At 44.8% G+C, this 27,686-nt stretch overlaps 1 protein-coding gene across 2 annotated transcripts; it reads right to left on the bottom strand.

The window, feature by feature from the left end:
* LOC148451008 (uncharacterized) lies at positions 1 to 21,890 on the bottom strand. 2 transcript variants are annotated; one of them, XM_088462379.1, is made up of 3 exons: positions 21,746 to 21,890; positions 13,546 to 13,672; positions 1 to 4,804 (listed from the first exon to the last, which is right to left on the bottom strand). In XM_088462379.1, exons 1-3 carry the CDS (start codon positions 21,758 to 21,760, stop codon positions 180 to 182), a joined length of 4,767 nt encoding a protein of 1,588 aa, XP_088318505.1. In that variant the 5' UTR covers positions 21,761 to 21,890; the 3' UTR covers positions 1 to 179. The 2 variants fall into 2 exon arrangements, with proteins under 2 accessions (XP_088318505.1, XP_088318506.1); XM_088462380.1 differs by having other exon boundaries at positions 1 to 4,801.
* Positions 21,891 to 27,686: the final 5,796 nt, after the last annotated feature.

The following is a 27,686-nucleotide window of genomic DNA, read 5'->3' as shown; positions in this document are numbered from 1 at the left end:
GAACAGATGGAGGGTAGCAGTCTGTGCACTATTAATGCACTTTATATCATCAGGGCAGAAACCGCTCACCAGATATCGCGGGGCGACAAAACCAAAGCCACGCCCCTCTCATTTACTGAATTCTATGTCTAGCACTAAAAGCTGTCAGTCTCCCTGAGTCGCAGGAATATTACTATATTCTATATCATCTCCCCAGCGCAGGACGCGCCCTGCCGTACGCACAGCCCATCCTTTTGGTGATTAAGAAGACCTGTGCGATAGCGGAACGTTTTGTTGCAGTCTTTACAGTTAAACGGCTTTTCCCCTGTGTGGATTCTCTGATGGACAATAAGATTAAACTTCTGGCTAAACCGTTTGCCACATTTGACACAGGAATACGGCTGCTCGCCAGTGTGCGTTCTCTGGTGAACAACCAGCTGTGAAGCCTTGCTGAAGGCCTTGCCGCAATCGCTACATGAATGCCGAGCCACGGTGTGTGTTTGCTGGTGTTCCCTGAACTGGTCTATTTGGGAGAAACGTCTTTTGCAATAATCGCATCTGAACCGGGACTTCTCTGTTCCTGGCCTCTGAGCGACCAGCGTCTGGCTATCAAAGGCACAAGCAGAGCTCTTTACACCAGTCCTGTTGATTTCTGTTCCCCCGAGTTCCCTGACGGCTGGTCCTCTGTCAGTGTGGGTGCTGAGGGTGGCCGTGCTAGGTGTGGATGATATGACGTAAGGAGGACTTTGAAGAAGACAACCTGGGCTCTCAGACATGAAGGATGGCACAACAGACAAAGTTCCATTGAGTCCACCACTGGACTTTTGTGCAGCTGGCTTCGCCCTAGTATTTACTTTATAGGAGGCACTGAACGCTGACTTCTTGTTAGTGGAGTTCCCATAAATCAGATGCTGAGCTTTTTTCGTCTGCTGAAGTCCACTAAAGGCTGCCGGTGGCGGGAATGACGTCTTACATTGGACGCTTTGGGGAGCTCCCAGCAACGGGCGTCTTGCCTCACTATTGGGTAAATCAGAAGATTCAGAACATGTAACATAAGCAGATCCCTGAGAAATAGGCGGCGCTTTAAAAGGTTTCTTTATTCTGCACGTTGGTATTTTAACATTGGTTTTAACTAGAATACAGTTTTCCCCTGATGTTTTTTTCAGGCACAGTGAGTGTCTCTGGTGACGGAGGAGCCCTGCTCTGTAGCGAAAGGATCTGCTACACTCATTACAGGGATATGGCCTTTCCCCCGTGTGTATGCGCTGGTGGACCACAAGGTTGAAGCGCTGGCTGAAGCTCTTCCCACATTCTGTGCAGGTAAAGGGCTTCTCCCCGGTGTGGGTTCTCCGGTGAAGAATGAGCGTGGACTTCCTCAGGAAACTCTTATTGCATTCTGAGCAAGTGTTCCGTGACCGGGAGTGGGATTTTTGGTGTTCCGTCAGCTGACTACAGTGAGTGAAGGCCCTCTTGCATTGATTACAATTAAACAGTTTCTCAACCGGTTGCGCCACCCGACCTACTATGAAAGTATTTGTGTTGATACTTGCATCTGCTGTTGTGGCTTCCACTCGGGATAGTTTTGGTAAGTCTTTGGCCAATTTACTAGCCATGATTGGTGAAGGCAAAGCAGGGAAAGAAGGTGAGTGTGAACCAATTGGTGGTTGAAGTGGGACACAAGGCATGGAGTTGTGATGGATTGAAGAGTGTAATAGAGAGAGAGGCTTGCCAGCAGTGTGACAGAGGGGTGATGGTAATTGTAAAGACGACTTAGCAGACGATTTATGATAGAGCAACGAGGATCGGGACGGGGAACTTCTAGCATCAGAAGCACGGCAGATAGAGATGGGTAGAGGTGAGTACGGTTTAATGCCAGATGGATGACCATGAATGGAAGATAATGGCAAAGACTTAATAGCAGATTTCTGATTTACTGAAGGCTCAGTAGCAGATTTCTGAACAATGGATGGAGATAAGGGAGATTTATCTATAGATGGGTGCCTGGTGGGGTTAAAAGATGAGGAACACGTCATATCAGATGCAAGACATTTGGCAGAGTTAAATGATGGGGACTTTTGCTTATGTGATGGATGATGGCCAGAAGAAGGAGAGGATGACTGAAGTCTGAGACCTGATGTATAACATTCAGACCCAATGATGGATGATGGAGACTTGGTAGCCGATGGATGACGGATCGTTGATGATGATAAGAGAGGTTTAACATTTGATAAATGACATAGGGTAGAGGGAGAGGGTGGTTTAGTCTGGGACAGGTCAGGTAATGAAGAGGTGGATGATGAATAATAATTATTACCTGGAGGGTGGTATGTGGAAGGGGAGGCTGATGGAGGCTTTATATCTGATGGATGATAGACGGAGGAGGGTAATGCTATGGGAGGCTTAATACCGGACTCATGACAGATTGAGGAAGCAGATGACGGGGAAATGTTCCTGTCTGCTGGATTACATATGGCAGAGGGTGTGGATGCCAGAGGTTTAATACCTGATGAGTGACATTTAGAATAGTTTAAGAAGGAGGAAGATTTCGCCCCTGGCAGGTGACAGTTTAGAGAGGTAGGAGATGACTGAGGGTGAGAACCAGATGGATGATTGGCAGGAGTTGCTGAAGATGATGATTTAAAATACAATGTATGGCAGATGGGGGACGGTGACAATGTAGAAGATGCAGGAGGTTTAACACCCAATAAATTACAGATAGCGGGAGGAGAGGATGTAGGAGGTTTATTACCTGATAAATGATGGACGGTGAAGGGTGAGAATGCTGGAGACTTATTATTTGCTAAACGATGGACGATGGAGGCTGAGGATGCTAGAGCTTTATTACCTGATACATGATGGGCGGTGGAGGGTGAAAATGCTGGAGGCCTATTAGCTGATAAATGATTGATGGTGGAGGGTGAGGATGCCGGAGGCTTATCAACTGATAAATGATGGACGGTGGAAGGTGGGGATGCCGGGGGCTTAGTAGCTGATGAATAACAGATGTTGGAGGGTGAGGATGCTGGAGGCTTATTAGCTGATAAATGATGGGTGGCGGAGAGTGAGGAAGCTGGAGGCTTATTATCTGACAAATGATGGACAGTAGGGGGTGAAGATGCTGGAGGCTTATTACCTGACAAATGATGGACTATGGAAGGTGAGGATGCTGGAGACTTACTAGCTGGTAAATGACGAATGGTGGAGTGTGAGGATGCAGGAGGCTTATTAGCTGATAAATGATGGACGGTGGAGGGTAAGGATGCTGGAGGCTTATTACCTGACAAATTATGGACTATGGAAGGTGTGGATGCAGGAGGCTTATTACCTGATAAATGATGGACAGTGGAGGGTAAGGATGCTGGAGGCTTATTACCTAATAAATGATGGATGATGGAGTGTGAGGATGCTGGATGCTTATTAGCTGATAAATGATGGATGGTGGAGGGCGAGGATGCTGGAGGCTTATTAGCTGATAAATGATGGACGGTGGAGCGTGAGGATGCTGGAGGTTTATTAGCTGATAAATAATGGACGGTGGAGGGTGAGGATGCTGGAGGCTTTTTAGCTGATAAATGATGGACGATGGAGGGTGAGGATGCTGGAGGCTTATTAGCTGATAAATGATGGACGATGGAGGGTGAGGATGCTGGAGGCTTATTAGCTGATAAATGATGGACGGTGGAGGTTGAGAATGCTGGAGGCTTATTAGCTGATAAATGATGGACGGTGGAGGGTGAGGATGCCGGAGGCTTATTAGCTGATAAATAATGGACGGTGGGGGGTGAGGATGCTGGCTTAATGGTTGATGTATTACATACAGAAGAACATGAGAATGATTGCAGTTTACTTGAAGATGTGTTAATCTCTGAACGGACAGGACTCTGAGGAATCTGTTGTGTGTTTTTAGCCTTCCCCACGGAGCGTGTTCTGTGATTGATTTTCACACAGTTCCCTTCCCTCTCATGTCTGAGCAGAGCAGGTTTGTAGCGGAAGCATTTGTCGCAGGTAGAGCACTTATATGGCTTCTCCCCAGTGTGGATCCGTTGATGAATCACAAGGTTAAACCTTTGGCTGAACTGTTTCCCACACTCAGTACAAGCGTAAGGTCGCTCTCCTGTGTGGGTCCTGCGATGGAGCTTCAGTATGGACTTCCGAATGAAGCTCTTCCCACAGTCAGAGCAGGTAAAGGACTTGTGTTCCATGTGGGTCTTTTCATGCTCAATCAGAAGACTGCAGTCTGTAAATAGTTTAGAACAATTCAAGCATTTTAACAGATTCCTTTCCTTGTCCATCTTCCGAGTTCCCGTTGGGTTCCCCATTTGTTCCCTGGTTTTCTTACTTTCAGGATTGGACAATATTTTGTAGCTTGTGTGGGACTTGTTCCGTACCATCACCTGTTCTTTTTGCCCCAGCACCCCTATATCTTCTCTAATCCTGTGCAGACCATCCCTCTTGCAGGATCCGAGGAACAGGTCCCTAAAGGAATCTTCCTCACTCTTATAGACTTGCTTGTATTTTGTAAGTTCAGGATTTGGGACGTCTGCCTGGTGTTTAATGTTCGACTGGAGCCGTCTTTGTAGCTTTAATCTCTGATGATTTAATTTGTGATCAATAAGAAGTGACCAGATGCCGATGTCTTCTTGGCATTCAGAGCACCTGTGGTGTATCTCGTCCAACACACCGCGGGCATATATTTTGTATCTATCGATCACTGTCTTCGTGTCTTCCTCCTGGCTCTGTCTTCCATTAAATTCCTTCCATGTTGAATTTACTGAGACTGTGGATGAGTGTTCTTCTACTCGAATGCATGGCTGGTAGATGTCTTCTGAAAAAAAGAAAATTTGGATGAAGAAATGGGAAAACACCTAGATGAAGCCATGGGACACAGGTTTGATTCTCTTATAACCAAAATGTTGTTTTTTTTTCCCAATGTTCATATTACTCTGGTGACTAATCAACATTTAGGAAGTACACAATGACCAAGGCCCCACGCAATACATTACTATAGTGCCTCAATGTGTGCAGCTTAACAAAATACACATGTGTACAAAGTAGAAAAGAGAGAAAAAAAACAATTCGTATAGGTCAATGCGAGGAGTTGGGCGCAGTGTTTGCTGCCCGGGTTAAAAGGTTCACCAACGGACTTCCGGTGGGCGGGGCATCTAGAATGGCCGCATTTTAGCTAGTCTCCTGAAAGTCGTTGCAGAATCAGCCTCCATCCTCCGCATCTACACTGAAAATAGGGCTGCATCTTATCACTATAAGTTGTCCTTGGTGTAGGGAATATTTTGGAGAGGCTATTCTCTCAGAGAACAATATTTCCACCGGAGTCCAGCCATCAGCGTGGATGGGCCTTCATGACTGGCAGGGCCCCCCTGGCATGAAACTGTCAGCAGAAGTTCCTCCCTCTATACTCCCCATCTGGCTGCTGCTTACCTGATCCATTCAGGTGGTGGCTGCTTTTGGGGTAGTTCTGAACGCTTTGCTAACGGAGCCCTGTTATCTGATTCCCTCCCCTGCGGCCATCTGCTTTCCTGTGCTGTGAGCTGCACGTGTGGTGACTCTCCTGGAAGCCTGTGGCTGACGGAGCCCTGTTATCTGATTCCCTTCCCTGCTGCCATCTGCTTTCCTATGCTGTGAGCTGCACGTGTGGTGACTCTCCTGGAAGCCTGTGGCTGACGGAGCCCTGTTATCTGATTCCCTTCCCTGCTGCCATCTGCATTCCTGTGCTGTGAGCTGTACGTGCCTGTGGCTGCTGGAGCCTCCTATCTGATTCCGTTCCCTGCTGCCATCTGCATTCCTGTGCTATAAGCTGCATGTGTGGTGACTCTCCTGGATACCAGTGGCTGAAGGAGCCCTGTTATCTGATTCTCTTCTATGATGCCATCTGCATTCCTGTGCTGTGAGCTGCACATGTGGTGACTCTCCTGGATACCTGTGGCTGACGGAGCCCTGTTATCTGATTCTCTTCTATGATGCCATCTGCATTCCTGTGCTGTGAGCTGCATGTGTGGTGACAATCCTGGAAGCCTGTGGCTGACGGAGCCCTGTTATCTGATTCTCTTCTATGATGCCATCTGCATTCCTGTGCTGTGAGCTGCACTTGTGGTGACTCTCCTGGAAGCCTGTGGCTGACGGAGCCCTGTTATCTGATTCCCTTTCCAGCTGCCATCTGCATTCCTGTGCTGTAAGCTGCATGTGTGGTGACTCTCCTGGATACCTGTGGCTGACGGAGCCCTGTTATCTGATTCCCTTCTTTGCTGCCATCTGCTTTCCTGTGCTGTGAGCTGCACGTGTGGTGACTCTCCTGGAAGTCTGTGGCTGATGGAGCCCTGTTATCTGATTCCCTTCCCTGCTGCCATCTACTTTCCTGTGCTGTGAGCTGCACGTGTGGTGACTCTCCTGGAAGCCTGTGGCTGACGGAGCCCTGCTATCTGATTCCCTTCCCTGCTGCCATCTGCTTTTCTGTGCTGTGAGCTGCACATAATGGTGACTCTCCTTGATGCCTGTGGCTGACGGAGCCCTGTTATCTGATTCCCTTCCCAGCTGCCATCTGCATTCGTGTGCTGTAAGCTGCATGTGTGGTGACTCCCCTGGAAGCCTGTGGCTGCTGGAGCCTCCTATCTGATTGCCTTCCCTGCTGCCATCTGCTTTCCTGTGCTGTGAGCTGCACGTGTGGTGACTCTCCTGGATGCCTGTGGCTGACGGAGCCCTATTATCTGATTCTCTTCTATGATGCCATCTGCATTCCAGTGCTGTGAGCTGCACGTGTGGTGACTCTCCAGGAAGCCTGTGGCTGACGGAGCCCTGTTATCTGATTCCCTTTCCAGCTGCCATCTGCATTCCTGTGCTGTGAGCTGCACGTGTGGTGAATCTCCTGGATGCCTGTGGCTGACGGAGCCCTGCTATCTGATTCCCTTCCCTGCTGCCATCTGCTTTCCTGTGCTGTGAGCTGCACATGTGGTGACTCTCCTGGATGCCTGTGGCTGACGGAGCCCTGTTATGATTCTCTTCTATGATGCCATCTGCTTTCCTGTGCTGTGAGCTGCACGTGTGGTGACTCTCCTGGAAGCCTGTGGCTGACGGAGCCCTGCTATCTGATTCCCTTCCCTGCTGCCATCTGCTTTCCTGTGCTGTGAGCTGCACATGTGGTGACTCTCCTGGATGCCTGTGGCTGACGGAGCCCTGTTATCTGATTCCCTTCCCAGCTGCCATCTGCATTCGTGTGCTGTAAGCTGCATGTGTGGTGACTCTCCTGGATACCTGTGGCTGACGGAGACCTATTATCTGATTCTCTTCTATGATGCCATCTGCATTTCTGTGCTGTGAGCTGCACGTGTGGTGACTCTCCAGGAAGCCTGTGGCTGACGGAGCCCTGTTATCTGATTCCCTTTCCAGCTGCCATCTGCATTCCTGTGCTGTGAGCTGCACGTGTGGTGAATCTCCTGGATGCCTGTGGCTGACGGAGCCCTATTATCTGATTCCCTTCCCAGCTGCCATCTGCATTCGTGTGCTGTAAGCTGCATGTGTGGTGACTCTCCTGGATACCTGTGGCTGACAGAGCCCTATTATCTGATTCTCTTCTATGATGCCATCTGCATTCCTGTGCTGTGAGCTGCACGTGTGGTGACTCTCTTAGAAGTCTGTGGCTGATGGAGCCCTGTTATCTGATTCCCTTCCCTGCTGCCATCTGCTTTCCTGTGCTGTAAGCTGCATGTGTGGTGACTCTCCTGGATACCTGTGGCTGACGGAGCCCTGCTATCTGATTCCCTTCTCTGCTGCAATCTGCTTTCCTGTGCTGTGAGCTGCACATGTGGTGACTCGACAGGGAGTCTGTGGTTGACGGAGCCCTGCTATCTGATTCCATTCCCTGCTGCCATCTGCATTCCTGTGCTGTGAGCTGCACGTGTGGTGACTCTCCTGGAAGTCTGTGGCTGACGGAGACCTGTTATCTGATTGCCTTCCCTGCTGCCATCTGCTTTCCTGTGCTGTGAGCTGCACGTGTGGTGACTCTCCTGGAAGCCTGTGGCTGACGGAGCCCTGTTATCTGATTCCCTTCCCTGCTGCCATCTGCTTTCCTGGGCTGTGAGCTGCACGTGTGGTGACTCTCCTGGAAGTCCGTGGCTGACGGAGCCCTGCTATCTGATTCCCTTCCCAGCTGCCATCTGCTTTCCTGTGCTGTGAGCTGCACGAGTGGTGACTCTCCTGGAAGCCTGTGGCTGACGGAGCCCTGTTATCTGATTCCCTTCTTTGCTGCCACCTGCTTTCCTGTGCTGTGAGCTGCACGTGTGGTGACACTCCTGGATGCCTGTGGCTGACGGAGCCCTGCTATCTGATTCCCTTCCCTGCTGCCATCTGCTTTCCTGTGCTGTGAGCTGCACGTGTGGTGACTCTCCTCCACACAGTACCACTACTCCACCCAATGACAGTGTAACCTCCACTCAGTACCACTACTCCACCCAATGACACTGTAACCTCCACTCTGTACCACTACTCCTCCCAACGACAGTGTAACCTCCACTCTGCACCACTACTCCGTCCAATAACAGTGTAACCTCCACTCTGTACCACTACTCCACATAATTACAGCACAGCCTTCACTCTGTACCACTACTCCCACCAATGACAGTGTAACCTCCACTCTGTACCACTACTCCACCCAATGACAGTGTAACCTCCACTCTGTACCACTACTCCACTCAATGACAGTGTAACCTCCACTCAGTACCAGTACTCCACCCAATTACAGTATAACCTCAACTCTGTACCACTACTCCACTCAATGACAGGGTAACCTCCACTCTGTACCACTACTCCATCCAATAACAGTGTAACCTCCACTCTGTACCACTACTCCTCCCAAGGACAGCGTAACCTCCACTCTGTTCCACTACTCCACCCAATTACAGTATAACCTCAACTCTGTACCACTACTCCACTCAATGACAGGGTAACCTCCACTCTGTACCACTACTCCATCCAATAACAGTGTAACCTCCACTCTGTACCACTACTCCTCCCAAGGACAGCGTAACCTCCACTCTGTTCCACTACTCCACCCAATTACAGTATAACCTCAACTCTGTACCACTACTCCACTCAATGACAGTGTAACCTCCACTCAGTACCACTACTCCACCCATTGACAGTGTAACCTCCACTCTCTACCACTACTCCACCCAATGACAGCACAGCCTTCACTCTATACCACTACTCCACCCAATGACAGTGTAACCTCCACTCAGTACCACAACTCCACCCCAATGACAGTGTAACCTCCACTCTGTACCACTATTCCACCCAATGACAGTGTAACCTCCATTCTATACCACTACTCCACCCAATGACAGTTTAACCTCCACTTAGTACCACTACTCCGCCCAATCACAGTGTAACCTCCACTCTGTACAACTACTCCACCCAATGACAGTGTAACCTCCACTCAGTACCACTACTCCACCCCAATGACAGTGTAACCTCCACTCTGTACCACTATTCCACCCAATGACAGTGTAACCTCCACTCTATACCACTACTCCACCCAATGACAGTTTAACCTCCACTCAGTACCACTACTCCGCCCAATCAGTGTAACCTCCACTCTGTACCACTACTCCACCCAATGATAGTGTAACCTCCACTCTGTTCCACTAATCCACCCAATTACAGTGCAACCTCCATTCTGTACCACTACTCCACCCAATGACAGTGTAACCTCCACTCTGTACCACTACTCCACCCAATGACAGCATAACCTCCACTCTGTACCACTACTCCACCCAATGACAGTGTAACCTCCACTCTGTACCACTACTCCGGCCAATGACAGTGTAACCTCCACTCTGTACCACTACTCCACCCAGTGACAGCACAGCCTTCACTCTATACCACTACTCCACCCAATGACAGTGTAACCTCCACTCAGAACCACTACTCCACCCAATGACAGTGTAACCTCCACTCTCTACAACTATTCCACCCAATGACAGCACAGCCTTCACTCTATACCACTACTCCACCCAATGACAGTGTAACCTCCACTCAGTACCACTACTCCACCCAAGGACAGTGTAACCTCCACTCTGTACCACTACTCCACCCAATGACAGTGTAACCTCCACTCTGTACCACTACTCCACCCATTGACAGTGTAAACTCCACTCAGTACCACTACTCAGCCCAATGACAGTGTAACCTTCACTCTGTACCACTACTCCACCCAATGAGTGTAACCTCCACTCTGCACCACTACTCCACCCAATGACAACACAGCCTTCACTCTATACCACTACTCCACCCAATGACAGTGTAACCTCCACTCAGTACCACTACTCCACCCAATGACAGTGTAACCTCCACTCTCTACCACTACTCCACCCAATGACAGCACAGCCTTCACTCTATACCACTACTCTTCCCAATGACAGTGTAACCTCCACTCTCTACCACTACTCCACCCAATGACAGCACAGCCTTCACTCTATACCACTACTCCACCCAATGACAGTGTAACCTCCACTCAGTACCACTACTCTACCCAATGACAGTGTAACCTTCACTCTGTACCACTACTCTGCCCAATGTCAGTGTAACCTTCACTCTGTACCACTACTCCTCCCAATGACAGTGTAACCTCCACTCTCTACCACTAATCCACCCAATGACAGTGTAACCTCCACTCTGTACCACAACTCCACCCAATGACAGCACAGCCTTCACTCTATACCACTACTCCACCCAATGACAGTGTAACCTCCACTCAGTACCACTACTCCACCCAATGACAGTGTAACCTCCACCAAATGACAGTGTAACCTCCACTCTGTACCACTACTCCACCCAATGACAGTGTAACCTCCACTCAGTACCACTACTCCACCCAATTACAGTATAACCTCTACTCTGTACTACTACTCCACTCAATGACAGGGTAACCTCCACTCTGTACCACTACTCCATCCAATAACAGTGTAACCTCCCGTCTGTACTACTACTACTCCCAATGACAGCGTAACCTCCACTCTGTTCCACTACTCAACCCAATTACAGTATAAACTCAACTCTGTACCACTATTCCACTCAATGACAGGGTAACCTCCACTCTGTACCACTACTCCATCAAATAACAGTGTAACCTCCACTATGTACCACTACTCAACCCAATGACAGCACAGCCTTCACTCCGTACCACTACTCCACCCAATGACAAGGTAACCTCCACTCAGTACCACTACTCCACCCAATGACAGCACAGCCTTCACTCTATACCACTACTCCACCCAATGACAGTGTAACCTCTACTCAGTACTACTACTCCACCCCAATGACAGTGTAACCTCCACTCTGTACCACTATTCCACCCAATGACAGTGTAACCTCCACTATATACCACTACTCCACCCAATGACAGTTTAACCTCCACTCAGTACCACTACTCTGCCCAATCACATTGTAACCTCCACTCTGTACCACTACTCCACCCAATGACAATGTAACCTCCACTCTGTTCCACTAATCCACCCAATTACAGTGTAACCTCCATTCTGTACCACTACTCCACCCAATGATAGTGTAACCTCCACTCTGTACCACTACTCCACCCAATGACAGCGTAACCTCCACTCTGTACCACTATCCATCCAATGACAGTGTAACCTCCACTCTGTACTACTACTCCGGCCAATGACAGTGTAACCTCCACTCTGTACCACTACTCCGCCAAATGACAGTGTAACCTCCACTCTGCACTACTACTCCACCCAATGACAGCACAGCCTTCACTCTATACCACTACTCCACCCAATGACAGTGTAACCTCCACTCAGTACCACTACTCCACCCAAGGACAGTGTAACCTCCACTGTGTACCACTACTCCACCCAATGACAGTGTAACCTCCACTCTGTACCACTGCTCCACCCATTGACAGTTTAAACTCCACTCAGTACCACTACACCGCCCAATGACAGTGTAACCTTCACTCTGTACCACTACTCCACCCAATGAGTGTAACCTCCACTCTGTACCACTACTCCACCCAATGACAGTGTAACCTCCACTCTGTACCACTACTCCACCCATTGACAGTGTAAACTCCACTCAGTACCACTACTCAGCCCAATGACAGTGTAACCTTCACTCTGTACCACTACTCCACCCAAAGAGTGTAACCTCCACTCTGCACCACTACTCCACCCAATGACAGCACAGCCTTCACTCTATACCACTACTCCACCCAATGACAGTGTAACCTCCACTCAGTACCACTACTCCACCCAATGACAGTGTAACCTCCACTCTCTACCACTACACCACCCAATGACAGCACAGCCTTCACTCTATACCACTACTCTTCCCAATGACAGTGTAACCTCCACTGTCTACCACTACTCCACCCAATGACAGCACAGCCTTCACTCTATACCACTACTCCACCCAATGACAGTGTAACCTCCACTCAGTACCACTACTCTGCCCAATGACAGTGTAACCTTCACTCTGTACCACTACTCCTCTCAATGACAGTGTAACCTCCACTCTCTACCACTACTCCACCCAATTACAGTATAACCTCAACTCTGTACCACTACTCCACTCAATGACAGGGTAACCTCCACTCTGTACCACTACTCCATCCAATAACAGTGTAACCTCCAGTCTGTACTACTACTACTCCCAATGACAGCGTAACCTCCACTCTGTTCCACTACTCAACCCAATTACAGTATAAACTCAACTCTGTACCACTATTCCACTCAATGACAGGGTAACCTCCACTCTGTACCACTACTCCATCAAATAACAGTGTAACCTCCACTCTGTACCACTACTCCACCCAATGACAGCACAGCCTTCACTCCGTACCACTACTCCACCCAATGACAGTGTAACCTCCACTCAGTACCACTACTCCACCCAAGGACAGTGTAACCTGCATCTCTGTACCACTACTCCACCCAATGACAGTGTAACCTCCACTCTGTACCACTACTCCACCCATTGACAGTGTAACCTCCGCTCAGTACCACTACTCTGCCCAATGACAGTGTAACCTTCACTCTGTACCACTACTCCTCCCAATGACAGTGTAACCTCCACTCTCTACCACTAATCCAGCCAATGACAGTGTAACCTCCTCTCTGTACCACTACTCCACCCAATGACAGTGTAACCTCCACTCAGTACCACTACTCCACCCAATTACAGTGTAACCTCCACTCTGTACCACTACTCCACCCAATTATACTGTAACCTCCACTCTCTACTACTACTCCACCCAATGACAGTGTAACCTCCACTATGTACCACTATTCCACCCAATGACAGTGTAACCTCCACTCTGTACCACTACTCCACCCAATGACAGTGTAACCTCCACTCTCTACCACTACTCCACCCAATGACAGTGTAACCTCCACTCTGTACCACTTCTCTGTACCACTATTATGACCAATGACAGTGTAATCTCCACACAATCCAGTTCCTAATCCACTCACAGCATAGTCACACCTCCACCAGCTCGTATCCAATGGGAGTATAGGCTTCACTCTATACCTAGTTCCTTACCCAATGACAGTATAACCTCCAGGTTCTCCTGCATGACCTGCTTGTAGAGCTGTTTCTGCCACCCCTCTAGATGGCGCCATTCATCCGCTGAGAAATACACCGCCACCTCGTCAAAGGATACAGGGTCCTGGAACACAGATCAATAGTAAGAGACAAAAGTAACAATAGGAATAACTTTTTTGTTGTTACAGAAAGGCTGGTAGGTCTACCCCCTGAAAAACAACAAAACACAAACAAAAAAAGGACAGACTTGACTCTGTACCACTACTCCACCCAATGACAGTGTGACCTCCACTCTGTACCACTACTCCACCCAATGACAGTGTAACCTCCACTCAGTACCACTACTCCACCCAATGACAGTGTGACCTCCACTCAATACCACTACTCCACCCAATGACAGTGTGACCTCCACTCAGTACCACTACTCCACCCAATTACAGTGTAACCTCCACTCTGTACCACTACTCCACCCAATTACAGTGTAGCATATATGCTTCTCATGCCTCTCTGTGCTTCCCGTGTCTCTCTGTGCTTCCCATGTCTCTCTGTGCTTCCTGTGCCTCTCTGTTCTTCCCGTCTCTCATTGCGCTTCCCGTGTCTCTCTGTGCTTCCCGTGTCTCTCTGTGCTTCCCGTGTCTCTCTGTGTTTTCCATGTCTCTCTTTGCTTTCCATGTCTCTCTGTGCTTCCCGTGTCTCTCTATGCATCCTGTGTCTCTCTATGCTTTCCGTGTCTCTCTATCCTTCCCGTGTCTCTCTATGCTTCCCATGTCTCTATGTGCTTTCCGTGTCTCTCTATGCTTCCCGTGTCTCTATGTGCTTCCCGTGTCTTTCTTTGTGCTTGTCTTCTCTCTGTGCTTCCCATGTCTACTTTGTGCTTCTCTTCTCTCTGTACTTCCTGTGTCTCTCTGTGCTTCCCGTGTCTCTCTGTGTTGTCCGTGTCTCTATGTGCTTCCCGTGTGCTTCCCGTGCCTCTCTGTTCTTCCCGTATCTCACTGCGCTTCCCGTGTCTCTCTGTGCTTCCCGTGTCTCTCTGTGCTTCCCGTGCCTCTCTGTTCTTCCCGTCTCTCATTGCGCTTCCCGTGTCTCTCTGTGCTTCCCGTGTCTCTCTGTGCTTCCCGTGTCTCTCTGTGCTTCCCGTGTCTCTCTGTGCTTCCCGTGTCTCTCTGTGCTTCCTGTGTCTCTCTATGCTTCCCGTGTCTCTATGTGTTTCCCGTGTCTCTCTGTTTCCCGTGTCGCTCTGTGTTTCCTGTGTCTCTCTATGCTTCCCGTGTCTCTCTGTGTTTCCCGTCTCTCTGTTTCCCGTGTCTCTCTGTGTTTCCCGTGTCTCTATGCTTCCCGTGTCTCTCTGTGTTTCCCGTGTCTCTCTGTTTCCCGTGTCTCTCTGTGTTTCCCGTGTCTCTCTGTTTCCCATTTCTCTGTGTTTCACGTGTCTGTTTCCCGTGTCACTCTGTTTCCCGTGTCTCTCTGTGTTTCCCGTGTCTCTCTGTTTCCCATGTCTCTCTGTGTTTCCCGTGTCTCTCTGTGTTTCCCGTGTCTCTCTGGTTCCCATGTCTCTCTGTGTTTCCCGTGTCTCTCTGTGTTTCCCTTGTCTCTCTGTTTCCCGTGTCTCTCTGTGTTTCTCGTGTCTCTCTGTGTTTCTCGTGTCTATCTGTGTTTCCCGTGTCTCTCCGTGTTTCCCGTGTCTCTCCGTGTTTCCCGTGTCTCTCTGTGTTTCCCGTGTCTCTGTTTCCCGTGTCTCTCTGTTTCCCGTGTCTCTCTGTGTTTCCAGTGTCACTGTGCTTTCCTTCACTCTATGTGCTTCCCATGATTCTGTGCTTTCCATCTCTCTCTATGCTTCCCGTCTCTCTATGTGCTTCCCGTGTCTCTCTATGCTTCCTGTGTCTCTCTACTCTCTATGCTTTCCGTGTCTCTCTATCCTTCCCGTGTCTATCTATGCTTCCCATGTCTCTATGTGCTTCCCATGTCTCTTTGTGCTTCCCATGTCTCTTTGTGCTTCCCGTGCCTCTCTGTGAATCCCGTGTCTTTCTTTGTGCTTCTCTTCTCTATGTGTTTCCCATGTCTCTTTGTGCTTCCCGTGTCTCTCTGTGCTTCCCGTGTCTTTCTTTGTGCTTCTCTTCTCCCTGTGCTTCCTGTGTCTCTCTGTGCTTCCCGTGTCTCTCTGTACTTCCCGTGTCTCTCTGTGTTTCCCATGTTTCTCTGTATTTCCCGTGTCACTCTGTTTCCCGTGTCACTCTGTGTTTCCCGTGTCTCTCTGTGTTTCCCGTGTCTCTCGGTGTTTCTCGTGTCTCTCTGTTTCCCGTGTCTCTCTGTTTCCCGTGTCTCTCTGTTTCCCGTGTCTCTCTGTGATTCCCGTGTCTCTTTGTGTTTCCCGTGTGTCTCTGTTTCCCATGTCACTCTCTGTTTCCCGTGTCTCTCTGTGTTTCCCGTGCCTCTCTGTTTCCCGTGTCTCTCTGTTTCCCGTGTCTCTCTGTGTTTCCTGTGTCTCTCTGTTTCCAGTGTCTCTCTGTGTTTCCCGTGTCTCTCTATGTTTCCAGTGTCTCTCTGTGTTTCTCGTGTCTCTGTTTCCCGTGTCTCTCTGTTTCCCGTGTCTCTCTGTGTTTCCCGTGTCTCTCTGTTTCTCGTGTCTCTTTGTGTTTCCCGTGTCTCTCTGTTTCCCGTGTCTCTCTGTTTCCCGTGTCTCTTTGTGTTTCCCGTGTCTCTCTGTTTCCCATGTCACTCTCTGTTTCCCATGTCACTCTGTGTTTCCCGTGTCTCTCTGTGTTTCCCGTGTCCCCCTGTGCTTCCCGTGTCTCTGTTTCCCGTGTCTTTCTGTTTCCCGTGTCTCTCTGTTTCCTGTGTCTCTCTGTGTTTCCCATGTCTCTCTATGTTTCCCGTGTCTCTCTGTGTTTCCCGTGTCTCTCTGTGTTTCCCGTGTCACTGTGCTTCCCGTGTCTCTCTGTGTTTCCCGTGTCTCTCTGTTTCCCGTGTCTCTCTGTGCTTCCCGTGTCTCTCTGTGTTTCCCGTGTCTCTCTGTTTCCAGTGTCTCTCTGTGTTTCCCGTGTCTCTCTGTTTCCAGTGTCTCTCTGTGTTTCCCATGTCTCTCTGTGTTTCCTGTGTCTCTCTGTTTCCCGTGTCTCTCTGTGCTTCCCGTGTCTCTCTGTGTTTCCCATGTCTCTCAGTTTCCAGTGTCTCTCTGTGCTTCCCGTGTCTCTCTGTGTTTCCCGTGTCTCTCAGTTTCCAGTGTCTCTCTGTGTTTCCCGTGTCTCTCTGTTTCCCGTGTCTCTCTGTGTTTCCCGTGTCTCTCAGTTTCCATTGTCTCTCTGTGTTTCCCGTGTCTCTCTGTTTCCAGTGTCTCTCTGTGTTTCCCGTGTCTCTCTGTGTTTCCCTTGTCTCTCTGTTTCCCGTGTATCTCTGTGCTTCCAGTGTCTCTCTGTGTTTCCCGTGTCTCTCAGTTTCCATTGTCTCTCTGTGCTTCCCGTGTCTCTCTGTGTTTCCCGTGTCTCTCAGTTTCCAGTGTCTCTCTGTGTTTCCCGTGTCTCTCTGTTTCCCGTGTCTCTCTGTGTTTCCCGTGTCTCTGTTTCCCGTGTCTCTCTGTGTTTCCCGTGTCTCTCTGTGTTTCCCGTGTCTCTCAGTTTCCAGTGTCTCTCTGTGCTTCCCGTGTCTCTCTGTGTTTCCCGTGTCTCTCAGTTTCCAGTGTCTCTCTGTGTTTCCCGTGTCTCTCTATTTCCCGTGTCTCTCTGTTTCCCGTGTCTCTGTGCTTCCAGTCTCTGTGCTTCCTTTGTCTCACTCAAATTTCCCATGTCTCTCTAAACTTCCCATGTCTCTTTGTGCTTTGTGTCTCTTTCTGTGATTTGTGTCTCTCTGTGCTTGCAATCTCTCCCAGTGCTTCCCGTCTCTTTCTGTGCTTCCCATGTCTCTCTTTGCTTCCAGTGTCTCTCTCAAGCCTCCCATGCCTCTTTTTGTGCTTTGTGTCTCTTTCTGTGATTTGGCACTTACCTCCCCAGGGGACACGGAGGCCAGGTCACACGCACATTATGTACTGTATATACAGTAAGTGATCAGCCAGGTATCACTGTATAATAACCGTATAATGAGCCAGAGGGGCCCTTACTTCCCCAGGGGACACGGAGGCCAGGACACAGGCACATTATATACTGTATATACAGTAAGTGATCAGCCAGGTATCACTGTATAATAACCGTATAATGAGCCAGAGGGGCCCTTACTTCCCCAGGGGACACGGAGGCCAGGTCACACGCACATTATGTACTGTATATACAGTAAGTGATCAGCCAGGTATCACTGTATAATAACCGTATAATGAGCCAGAGGGGCCCTTACTTCCCCAGGGGACACGGAGGCCAGGTCACACGCACATTATATACTGTATATACAGTAAGTGATCAGCCAGGTATCACTGTATAATAATAACTGTATAATGAGCCAGAGGGGAACTTACCTCCCCAGGGGACATGGAGGCCAGGTCACACACACATTATATACTGTATATACAGTAAGTGATCAGCCAGGTATCACTGTATAATAATAACTGTATAATGAGCCAGAGGGGCACTTATCTCCCCAGGGGACACGGAGGCCAGGTCACACATACATTATATACTGTATATACAGTAAGTGATGAGCCAGGTATCACTGTATAATAATAACTGTATAATGAGCCAGAGGGGCACTTACTTCCCCAGGGGACACGGAGGCCAGGTCACACGCACATTATATACTGTATAATAATAACTGTATAATGAGCCAGAGGGGCACTTAACTCCCCAGGGGACATGGAGACCAGGTCACACACACATTATATACTGTATATACAGTAAGTGGTCAGCCAGGTATCACTGTATAATAATAACTGTATAATGAGCCAGAGGGGAACTTATCTCCCCAGGGGACATGGAGGTCAGGTCACACACACATTATATACTGTATATACAGTAAGTGATCAGCCAGGTATCACTGTATAATAATAACTGTATAATGAGCCAGAGGGGCACTTACTTCCCCAGGGGACATAGAGGCCAGGTCACACACACATTATATACTGTATATACAGTAAGTGATCAGCCAGGTATCACTGTATAATAACTGTATAATGAGCCAGAGGGGCACTTACTTCCCCAGGGGACATGGAGGCCAGGTCACATGCACATTATATACTGTATATACAGTAAGTGGTCAGCCAGGTATCACTGTATAATAACTGTATAATGAGCCAGAGGGGAACTTACCTCCCCAGGGGACATGGAGGCCAGGTCACACACACATTATATACTGTATATACAGTAAGTGATCAGCCAGGTATCACTGTATAATAATAACTGTATAATGAGCCAGAGGGGCACTTACCTCCCCAGGGGACATGGAGGCCAGGTCACACGCACATTATATACTGTATATACAGTAAGTGATCAGCCAGGTATCACTGTATAATAACCGTATAATGAGCCAGAGGGGCCCTTATCTCCCCAGGGGACACGGAGGCCAGGTCACACATACATTATATACTGTATATACAGTGAGTGATGAGCCAGGTATCACTGTATAATTATAACTGTATAATGAGCCAGAGGGGCACTTACTTCCCCAGGGGACACGGAGGCCAGGTCACACGCACATTATATACTGTATAATAATAACTGTATAATGAGCCAGAGGGGCACTTACTTCCCCAGGGGACATGGAGGCCAGGTCACACACATATTATATACTGTATATACAGTAAGTGATCAGCCAGGTATCACTGTATAATAACTGTATAATGAGCCAGAGGGGCACTTACCTCCCCAGGGGACATGGAGACCAGGTCACACACACATTATATACTGTATAATAACTGTATAATGAGCCAGAGGGGCACTTACCTCCCCAGGGGACATGGAGGCCAGGTCACACACACATTATATACTGTATATACAGTAAGTGATCAGACATATATCACTGTATATTAACTGTATAATGAGCCAGAGGGGCACTTACCTCCCCAGGGAATATGGAGGCCAGGTCACACACACATTATATACTGTATATACAGTAAGTGATGAGCCAGGTATCACTGTATAATAATAACTGTATAATAAGCCAGAGGGGCACTTACCTCCCCAGGGGACATGGAGGCCAGGTCACACACACATTATATACTGTATATACAGTAAGTGATCAGCCAGGTATCACTGTATAATAATAACTGTATAATGAGCCAGAGGGGCACTTACCTCCCCAGGGGACATGGAGACCAGGTCACACGCACATTATATACTGTATATACAGTAAGTGATCAGCCAGGTATCACTGTATAATAATAACTGTATAATGAGCCAGAGGGGCACTTATCTCCCCAGGGGACATGGAGGCCAGGTCACACATACATTATATACTGTATATACAGTAAGTGATCAGCCAGGTATCACTGTATAATAATAACTGTATAATGAGCCAGAGGGGCACTTACCTCCCCAGGGGACATGGAGGCCAGGTCACACACACATTATATACTGTATATACAGTAAGTGATCAGCCAGGTATCACTGTATAATAATAACTGTATAATGAGCCAGAGGGGCACTTACCTCCCCAGGGGACACGGAGGCCAGGTCACACACACATTATATACTGTATATACAGTAAGTGATGAGCCAGGTATCACTGTATAATAATAACTGTATAATGAGCCAGAGGGGCACTTACCTCCCCAGGGGACACGGAGGCCAGGTCACACATACATTATATACTGTATATACAGTAAGTGATCAGCCAGGTATCACTGTATAATAATAACTGTATAATGAGCCAGAGGGGCACTTATCTCCCCAGGGGACATGGAGGCCAGGTCACACACACATTATATACTGTATATACAGTAAGTGATCAGCCAGGTATCACTGTATAATAATAACTGTATAATGAGCCAGAGGGGCACTTACCTCCCCAGGGGACACGGAGGCCAGGTCACACATACATTATATACTGTATATACAGTAAGTGATCAGCCAGGTATCACTGTATAATAATAACTGTATAATGAGCCAGAGGGGCCCTTACTTCCCCAGGGGACACGGAGGCCAGGTCACACGCACATTATATACTGTATATACAGTAAGTGATCAGCCAGGTATCACTGTATAATAATAACTGTATAATGAGCCAGAGGGGCACTTATCTCCCCAGGGGACATGGAGGCCAGGTCACACACACATTATATACTGTATATACAGTAAGTGATCAGCCAGGTATCACTGTATAATAATAACTGTATAATGAGCCAGAGGGGCACTTACCTCCCCAGGGGACATGGAGGCCAGGTCACACATACATTATATACTGTATATACAGTAAGTGATCAGCCAGGTATCACTGTATAATAACTGTATAATAAGCCAGAGGGGCACTTACCTCCCCAGGGGACATGGAGGCCAGGTCACACACACATTATATACTGTATATACAGTAAGTGATCAGCCAGGTATCACTGTATAATAACTGTATAATAAGCCAGAGGGGCACTTACCTCCCCAGGGGACATGGAGGCCAGGTCACACATACATTATATACTGTATATACAGTAAGTGATCAGCCAGGTATCACTGTATAATAACTGTATAATGAGCCAGAGGGGCACTTACTTCCCCAGGGGACATGGAGACCAGGTCACACACACATTATATACTGTATATACAGTAAGTGATCAGCCAGGTATCACTGTATAATAACTGTATAATAAGCCAGAGGGGCACTTACCTCCCCAGGGGACATGGAGGCCAGGTCACACACACATTATATACTGTATATACAGTAAGTGATCAGCCAGGTATCACTGTATAATAACTGTATAATAAGCCAGAGGGGCACTTACCTCCCCAGGGGACATGGAGGCCAGGTCACACATACATTATATACTGTATATACAGTAAGTGATCAGCCAGGTATCACTGTATAATAACTGTATAATGAGCCAGAGGGGCACTTACTTCCCCAGGGGACATGGAGACCAGGTCACACACACATTATATACTGTATATACAGTAAGTGATCAGCCAGGTATCACTGTATAATAATAACTGTATAATAAGCCAGAGGGGCACTTACCTCCCCAGGGGACATGGAGGCCAGGTCACATGCACATTATATACTGTATATACAGTAAGTGATCAGCCAGGTATCACTGTATAATAATAACTGTATAATGAGCCAGAGGGGCACTTACCTCCCCAGGGGACATGGTGGCCAGGTCACACAGGGCTGCTGTAGAGTGTCAGCAGTCTGCTCAGTGACATCTGCTGAGGGACAGGGTGGGCAGGAAGCCCCCTGCGATGCCCCAAATAATGCACCCAAAGGGTTAAGTGCTGTGGGCAGCCCGGAGCTCAGGATGACAGCCTCCTCCCAGCATGCATAGCGCCCACAGAGCTCTCTATACTGTTACTCTGCAAACTACAACTCCCATAACCCCCCGCGCTGCGCCCTCTGGTGGCTGCAATGTGCACTGCGATTCCCAGTCTGTCACCTCAATAGCTTATTCATGGATCATTCTCATAACACATACAGCATAGTGATCATATTACATATACAGCATAGTGATCATATTATATATACAGCATAGTGATCATATTATATATACAGCATAGTGATCATATTATATATACAGCATAGTGATCATATTATATATATACAGCATAGTGATCATATTATATATACAGCATAGTGATCATATTATATATACAGCATAGTGATCATATATATATATACAGCATAGTGATCATATTATATATACAGCATAGTGATCATATTATATATACAGCATAGTGATCATATTACATATACAGCATAGTGATCATATTATATATACAGCATAGTGATCATATTATATATACAGCATAGTGATCATATATATATATACAGCATAGTGATCATATTATATATACAGCATAGTGATCATATTATATATACAGCATAGTGATCATATTATATATACTGCATAGTGATCATATATATATATACAGCATAGTGATCATATTATATATACAGCATAGTGATCATATTATATATACAGCATAGTGATCATATTATATATACAGCATAGTGATCATATATATATATACAGCATAGTGATCATATTATATATACAGCATAGTGATCATATTATATATACAGCATAGTGATCATATTATATATACAGCATAGTGATCATATTATATATACTGCATAGTGATCATATTATATATACAGCATAGTGATCATATTATATATACAGCATAGTGATCATATTATATATACAGCATAGTGATCATATATATATATACAGCATAGTGATCATATATATATATACAGCATAGTGATCATATATATATATACAGCATAGTGATCATATTATATATACAGCATAGTGATCATATATATATATACAGCATAGTGATCATATTATATATACAGCATAGTGATCATATTATATATACAGCATAGTGATCATATATATATATACAGCATAGTGATCATATTATATATACTGCATAGTGATCATATTATATATACTGCATAGTGATCATATTATATATATACAGCATAGTGATCATATTATATATACTGCATAGTGATCATATTATATATACTGCATAGTGATCATATTATATATATACAGCATAGTGATCATATTATATATACTGCATAGTGATCATATTATATATACAGCATAGTGATCATATATATATATACAGCATAGTGATCATATTATATATACAGCATAGTGATCATATTATATATACAGCATAGTGATCATATATATACAGCATAGTGATCATATATATATATACAGCATAGTGATGATCATATTATATATACAGCATAGTGATCATATTACATATACAGCATAGTGATCATATTACATATACAGCATAGTGATCATATTACATATACAGCATAGTGATCATATTATATATACAGCATAGTGATCATATTATATATACAGCATAGTGATCATATTATATATACTGCATAGTGATCATATTATATATACAGCATAGTGATCATATTATATATACAGCATAGTGATCATATATATATACAGCATAGTGATCATATTATATATACAGCATAGTGATCATATTACATATACAGCATAGTGATCATATTATATATACAGCATAGTGATCATATTATATATACAGCATAGTGATCATATTATATATACTGCATAGTGATCATATTATATATACAGCATAGTGATCATATTACATATACAGCATAGTGATCATATTATATATACTGCATAGTGATCATATTATATATACAGCATAGTGATCATATTATATATACAGCATAGTGATCATATTATATATACAGCATAGTGATCATATTATATATACTGCATAGTGATCATATTATATATACAGCATAGTGATCATATTATATATACTGCATAGTGATCATATTATATATACAGCATAGTGATCATATTATATATACTGCATAGTGATCATATTATATATATACAGCATAGTGATCATATTATATATACAGCATAGTGATCATATTATATATACAGCATAGTGATCATATTATATATACAGCATAGTGATCATATTATATATACAGCATAGTGATCATATTATATATACAGCATAGTGATCATATTATATATACAGCATAGTGATCATATTATATATACACCATAGTGATCATATTATATATACAGCATAGTGATCATATTATATATACAGCATAGTGATCATATATATATATACAGCATAGTGATCATATTATATATACAGCATAGTGATCATATTATATATACAGCATAGTGATCATATTATATATACAGCATAGTGATCATATTATATATACAGCATAGTGATCATATATATATACAGCATAGTGATCATATTATATATACAGCATAGTGATCATATTATATATACAGCATAGTGATCATATTATATATACACCATAGTGATCATATTATATATACAGCATAGTGATCATATTATATATACACCATAGTGATCATATTATATATACAGCATAGTGATCATATTATATATACAGCATAGTGATCATATTATATATACAGCATAGTGATCATATTATATATACAGCATAGTGATGATCATATTATATATACAGCATAGTGATCATATATATATATACAGCATAGTGATCATATTACATATACAGCATAGTGATGATCATATTATATATACAGCATAGTGATCATATTATATATACAGCATAGTGATCATATTATATATACAGCATAGTGATTATATTATATATACAGCATAGTGATCATATTATATATACAGCATTGTGATCATATTACATATACAGCATAGTGATCATATTACATATACAGCATAGTGATCATATTACATATACAGCATAGTGATCATATTATATATACAGCATAGTGATCATATTATATATACAGCATAGTGATCATATTACATATACAGCATAGTGATGATCATATTATATATACTGCATAGTGATCATATTATATATACTGCACTGCCATAGTGATCATATTATATATACAGCATAGTGATCATATTATATATACAGCATAGTGATCATATTATATATACAGCATAGTGATCATATTACATATACAGCATAGTGACCATATTACATATACTGCATAGTGATCATATTATATATACAGCATAGTGATCATATTATATATACAGCATAGTGATCATATTATATATACAGCATAGTGATCATATATATATATACAGCATAGTGATCATATTATATATACAGCATAGTGATCATATTATATATACAGCATAGTGATCATATTATATATACAGCATAGTGATCATATTATATATACACCATAGTGATCATATTATATATACAGCATAGTGATCATATTATATATACACCATAGTGATCATATTATATATACAGCATAGTGATCATATTATATATACAGCATAGTGATCATATTATATATACAGCATAGTGATCATATTATATATACAGCATAGTGATCATATTATATATACTGCACTGCCATAGTGATCATATTATATATACTGCATAGTGATCATATTATATATACAGCATAGTGATCATATTATATATACAGCATAGTGATCATATTATATATACAGCATAGTGATCATATTATATATACAGCATAGTGATGATCATATTATATATACAGCATAGTGATCATATATATATATATACAGCATAGTGATCATATTACATATACAGCATAGTGATGATCATATTATATATACAGCATAGTGATCATATTATATATACAGCATAGTGATCATATTATATATACAGCATAGTGATGATCATATTATATATACAGCATAGTGATCATATATATATATACAGCATAGTGATCATATTACATATACAGCATAGTGATGATCATATTATATATACAGCATAGTAATCATATTATATATACAGCATAGTGATCATATTATATATGCTGCACTGCCATAGTGATCATATTATATATACTGCATAGTGATCATATTATATATATACTGCACTGCCATAGTGATCATATTATATATACTGCACTGCCACAATGATCATATATATATATATATATATATATATACTGCACTGCCATAGTGATTTTATATATATATATATATATATATATATATATATATATATATTAGGGGTGTGCACCGGCCACTTTTTGTGTTTTGGTTTTGGATCTGGATCTTTCTTCGTGTTTTGGATCTGGATTGGTTTTGCCAAAACTACCCTTCCGTGTTTTGGGTTCTGGGTTTTGTGTTTTGGATCTGTATTTTTTTGAAAAAAAGCATAAAAACAGCTAAAATCACAGAATTTGTAGGTTTTTCTGCTCCTATGCTATTATTAACCTCAATAACCTTAATTTCCACTCATTTCCAGTCTATTCTGAATACCTCACACCTCACAATAGTGTTTTTATGTCCAAAAGGTTGCACCGAGGTAGCTGGATGACTATGCTAAGCGACACGAGTGGGCGGCACAAACACGTGACCTATCTAGGCGTGACACTGCAGTGGCAGACAGGATGGCAGTTAGAAAAACTAGGCCCCAAACTGTACATAATGCAAAGAAAAAAAAGAGGTGCAAGATGGAATTGTCCTTGGGCCCTCCCACCCACCCTTATGTTGTATAAACAGGACATGCACACTTTAACAAACCAATCATTTCAGCGCCAGGGTCTGCCACACAACTGTGGCTGAAATGATTGGTTCGTTTGGGCCCCCACAAAACAAGCTGGCAATTAATCTGTCCCTGCACAAACTGGCTCTACGGAGGCAAGATGTCATCCTCATCCTCCTCATCCACCGATTCCTCACCCTCTTCAGTGTGTACATCCTCATCCTCACAGAGTATTAATTCGTCCCTGCTGGAACCACAGGTCCCTCTGTACGTTCTGGAGGCTGGTCTCCCTGGAAGAGTTGATAATTCATTTTATGAACATCATCTTCTCCACATTTTGTGGAAGCAACCTCCTACGCCTTTCGCTGACAAGGTTCCCGGCTGCACTAAACACTCTTTCGGAGTACACACTGGAGGGGGGGCAACTCAGGTAAAATAGAGCCAGTTTGTACAGGGACCTCCAAATTGCTTCTTTTTCCTGCCAGTACAGGTACGGACTGTCTGACATGCCTACTTGGATGCTGTCACCGATGTAATCCTTTAACAGACAGACGCACGCTTGTCGCTGCTGCTTTGAGGATTCAAGTGCGGCTACAGCCCACACAATTCACAAAGACAGAAAAAAAAAAAGAATATTTTTATTGTTTGTGGAGCACACTTTGAGGGTTACACCACCCTTTAACAGACAGACGCACGCTTGTTGCTGCTGCTTTGAGGATGCAAGTGCGGCTACAGCCCACACAATTCACAAAGACAGAAAAAAGAAGAAGAATATTTTTATTGTTTGTGGAGTGCACTTTGAGGGTGTCACCACCCTTTAACAGACAGACGCACGCTTGTCGCTGCTGCTTTAAGGATGCAGGTGCGGCTACAGCCCACACAATTCACAAACACAGAAAATAATTTTTTTTTTGGTTTGGACTGGAGTGTACTTTCGGGGGTTACAGCACCCTTAACGGTCAAGCCAGCCGGCCCTTTACTTATGACACAGGCGCACGCTTGGCACTACTTTGTTGATGCAC

Source organism: Taudactylus pleione, unplaced genomic scaffold, assembly GCF_031769625.1.
Source record: "Taudactylus pleione unplaced genomic scaffold, aTauple2 ptg001222l, whole genome shotgun sequence".
Classification (NCBI taxonomy): Eukaryota; Metazoa; Chordata; class Amphibia; order Anura; family Myobatrachidae; genus Taudactylus; species Taudactylus pleione.
Note: the sequence above shows the minus strand (reverse complement) of the source record. Positions and strands in the feature narration are given on the sequence as shown.

What these genes read in the sequence shown, in the direction of transcription:
- LOC148451008 (XM_088462379.1), bottom strand. An exon ending in GGAGGTTATACTGTCATTGG is followed by an intron (nt 4,805 to 13,545) that starts GTAAGGAACTAG and finishes TCTTTTTTTCAG; the next exon opens with AAGACATCTACCAGCCATGC.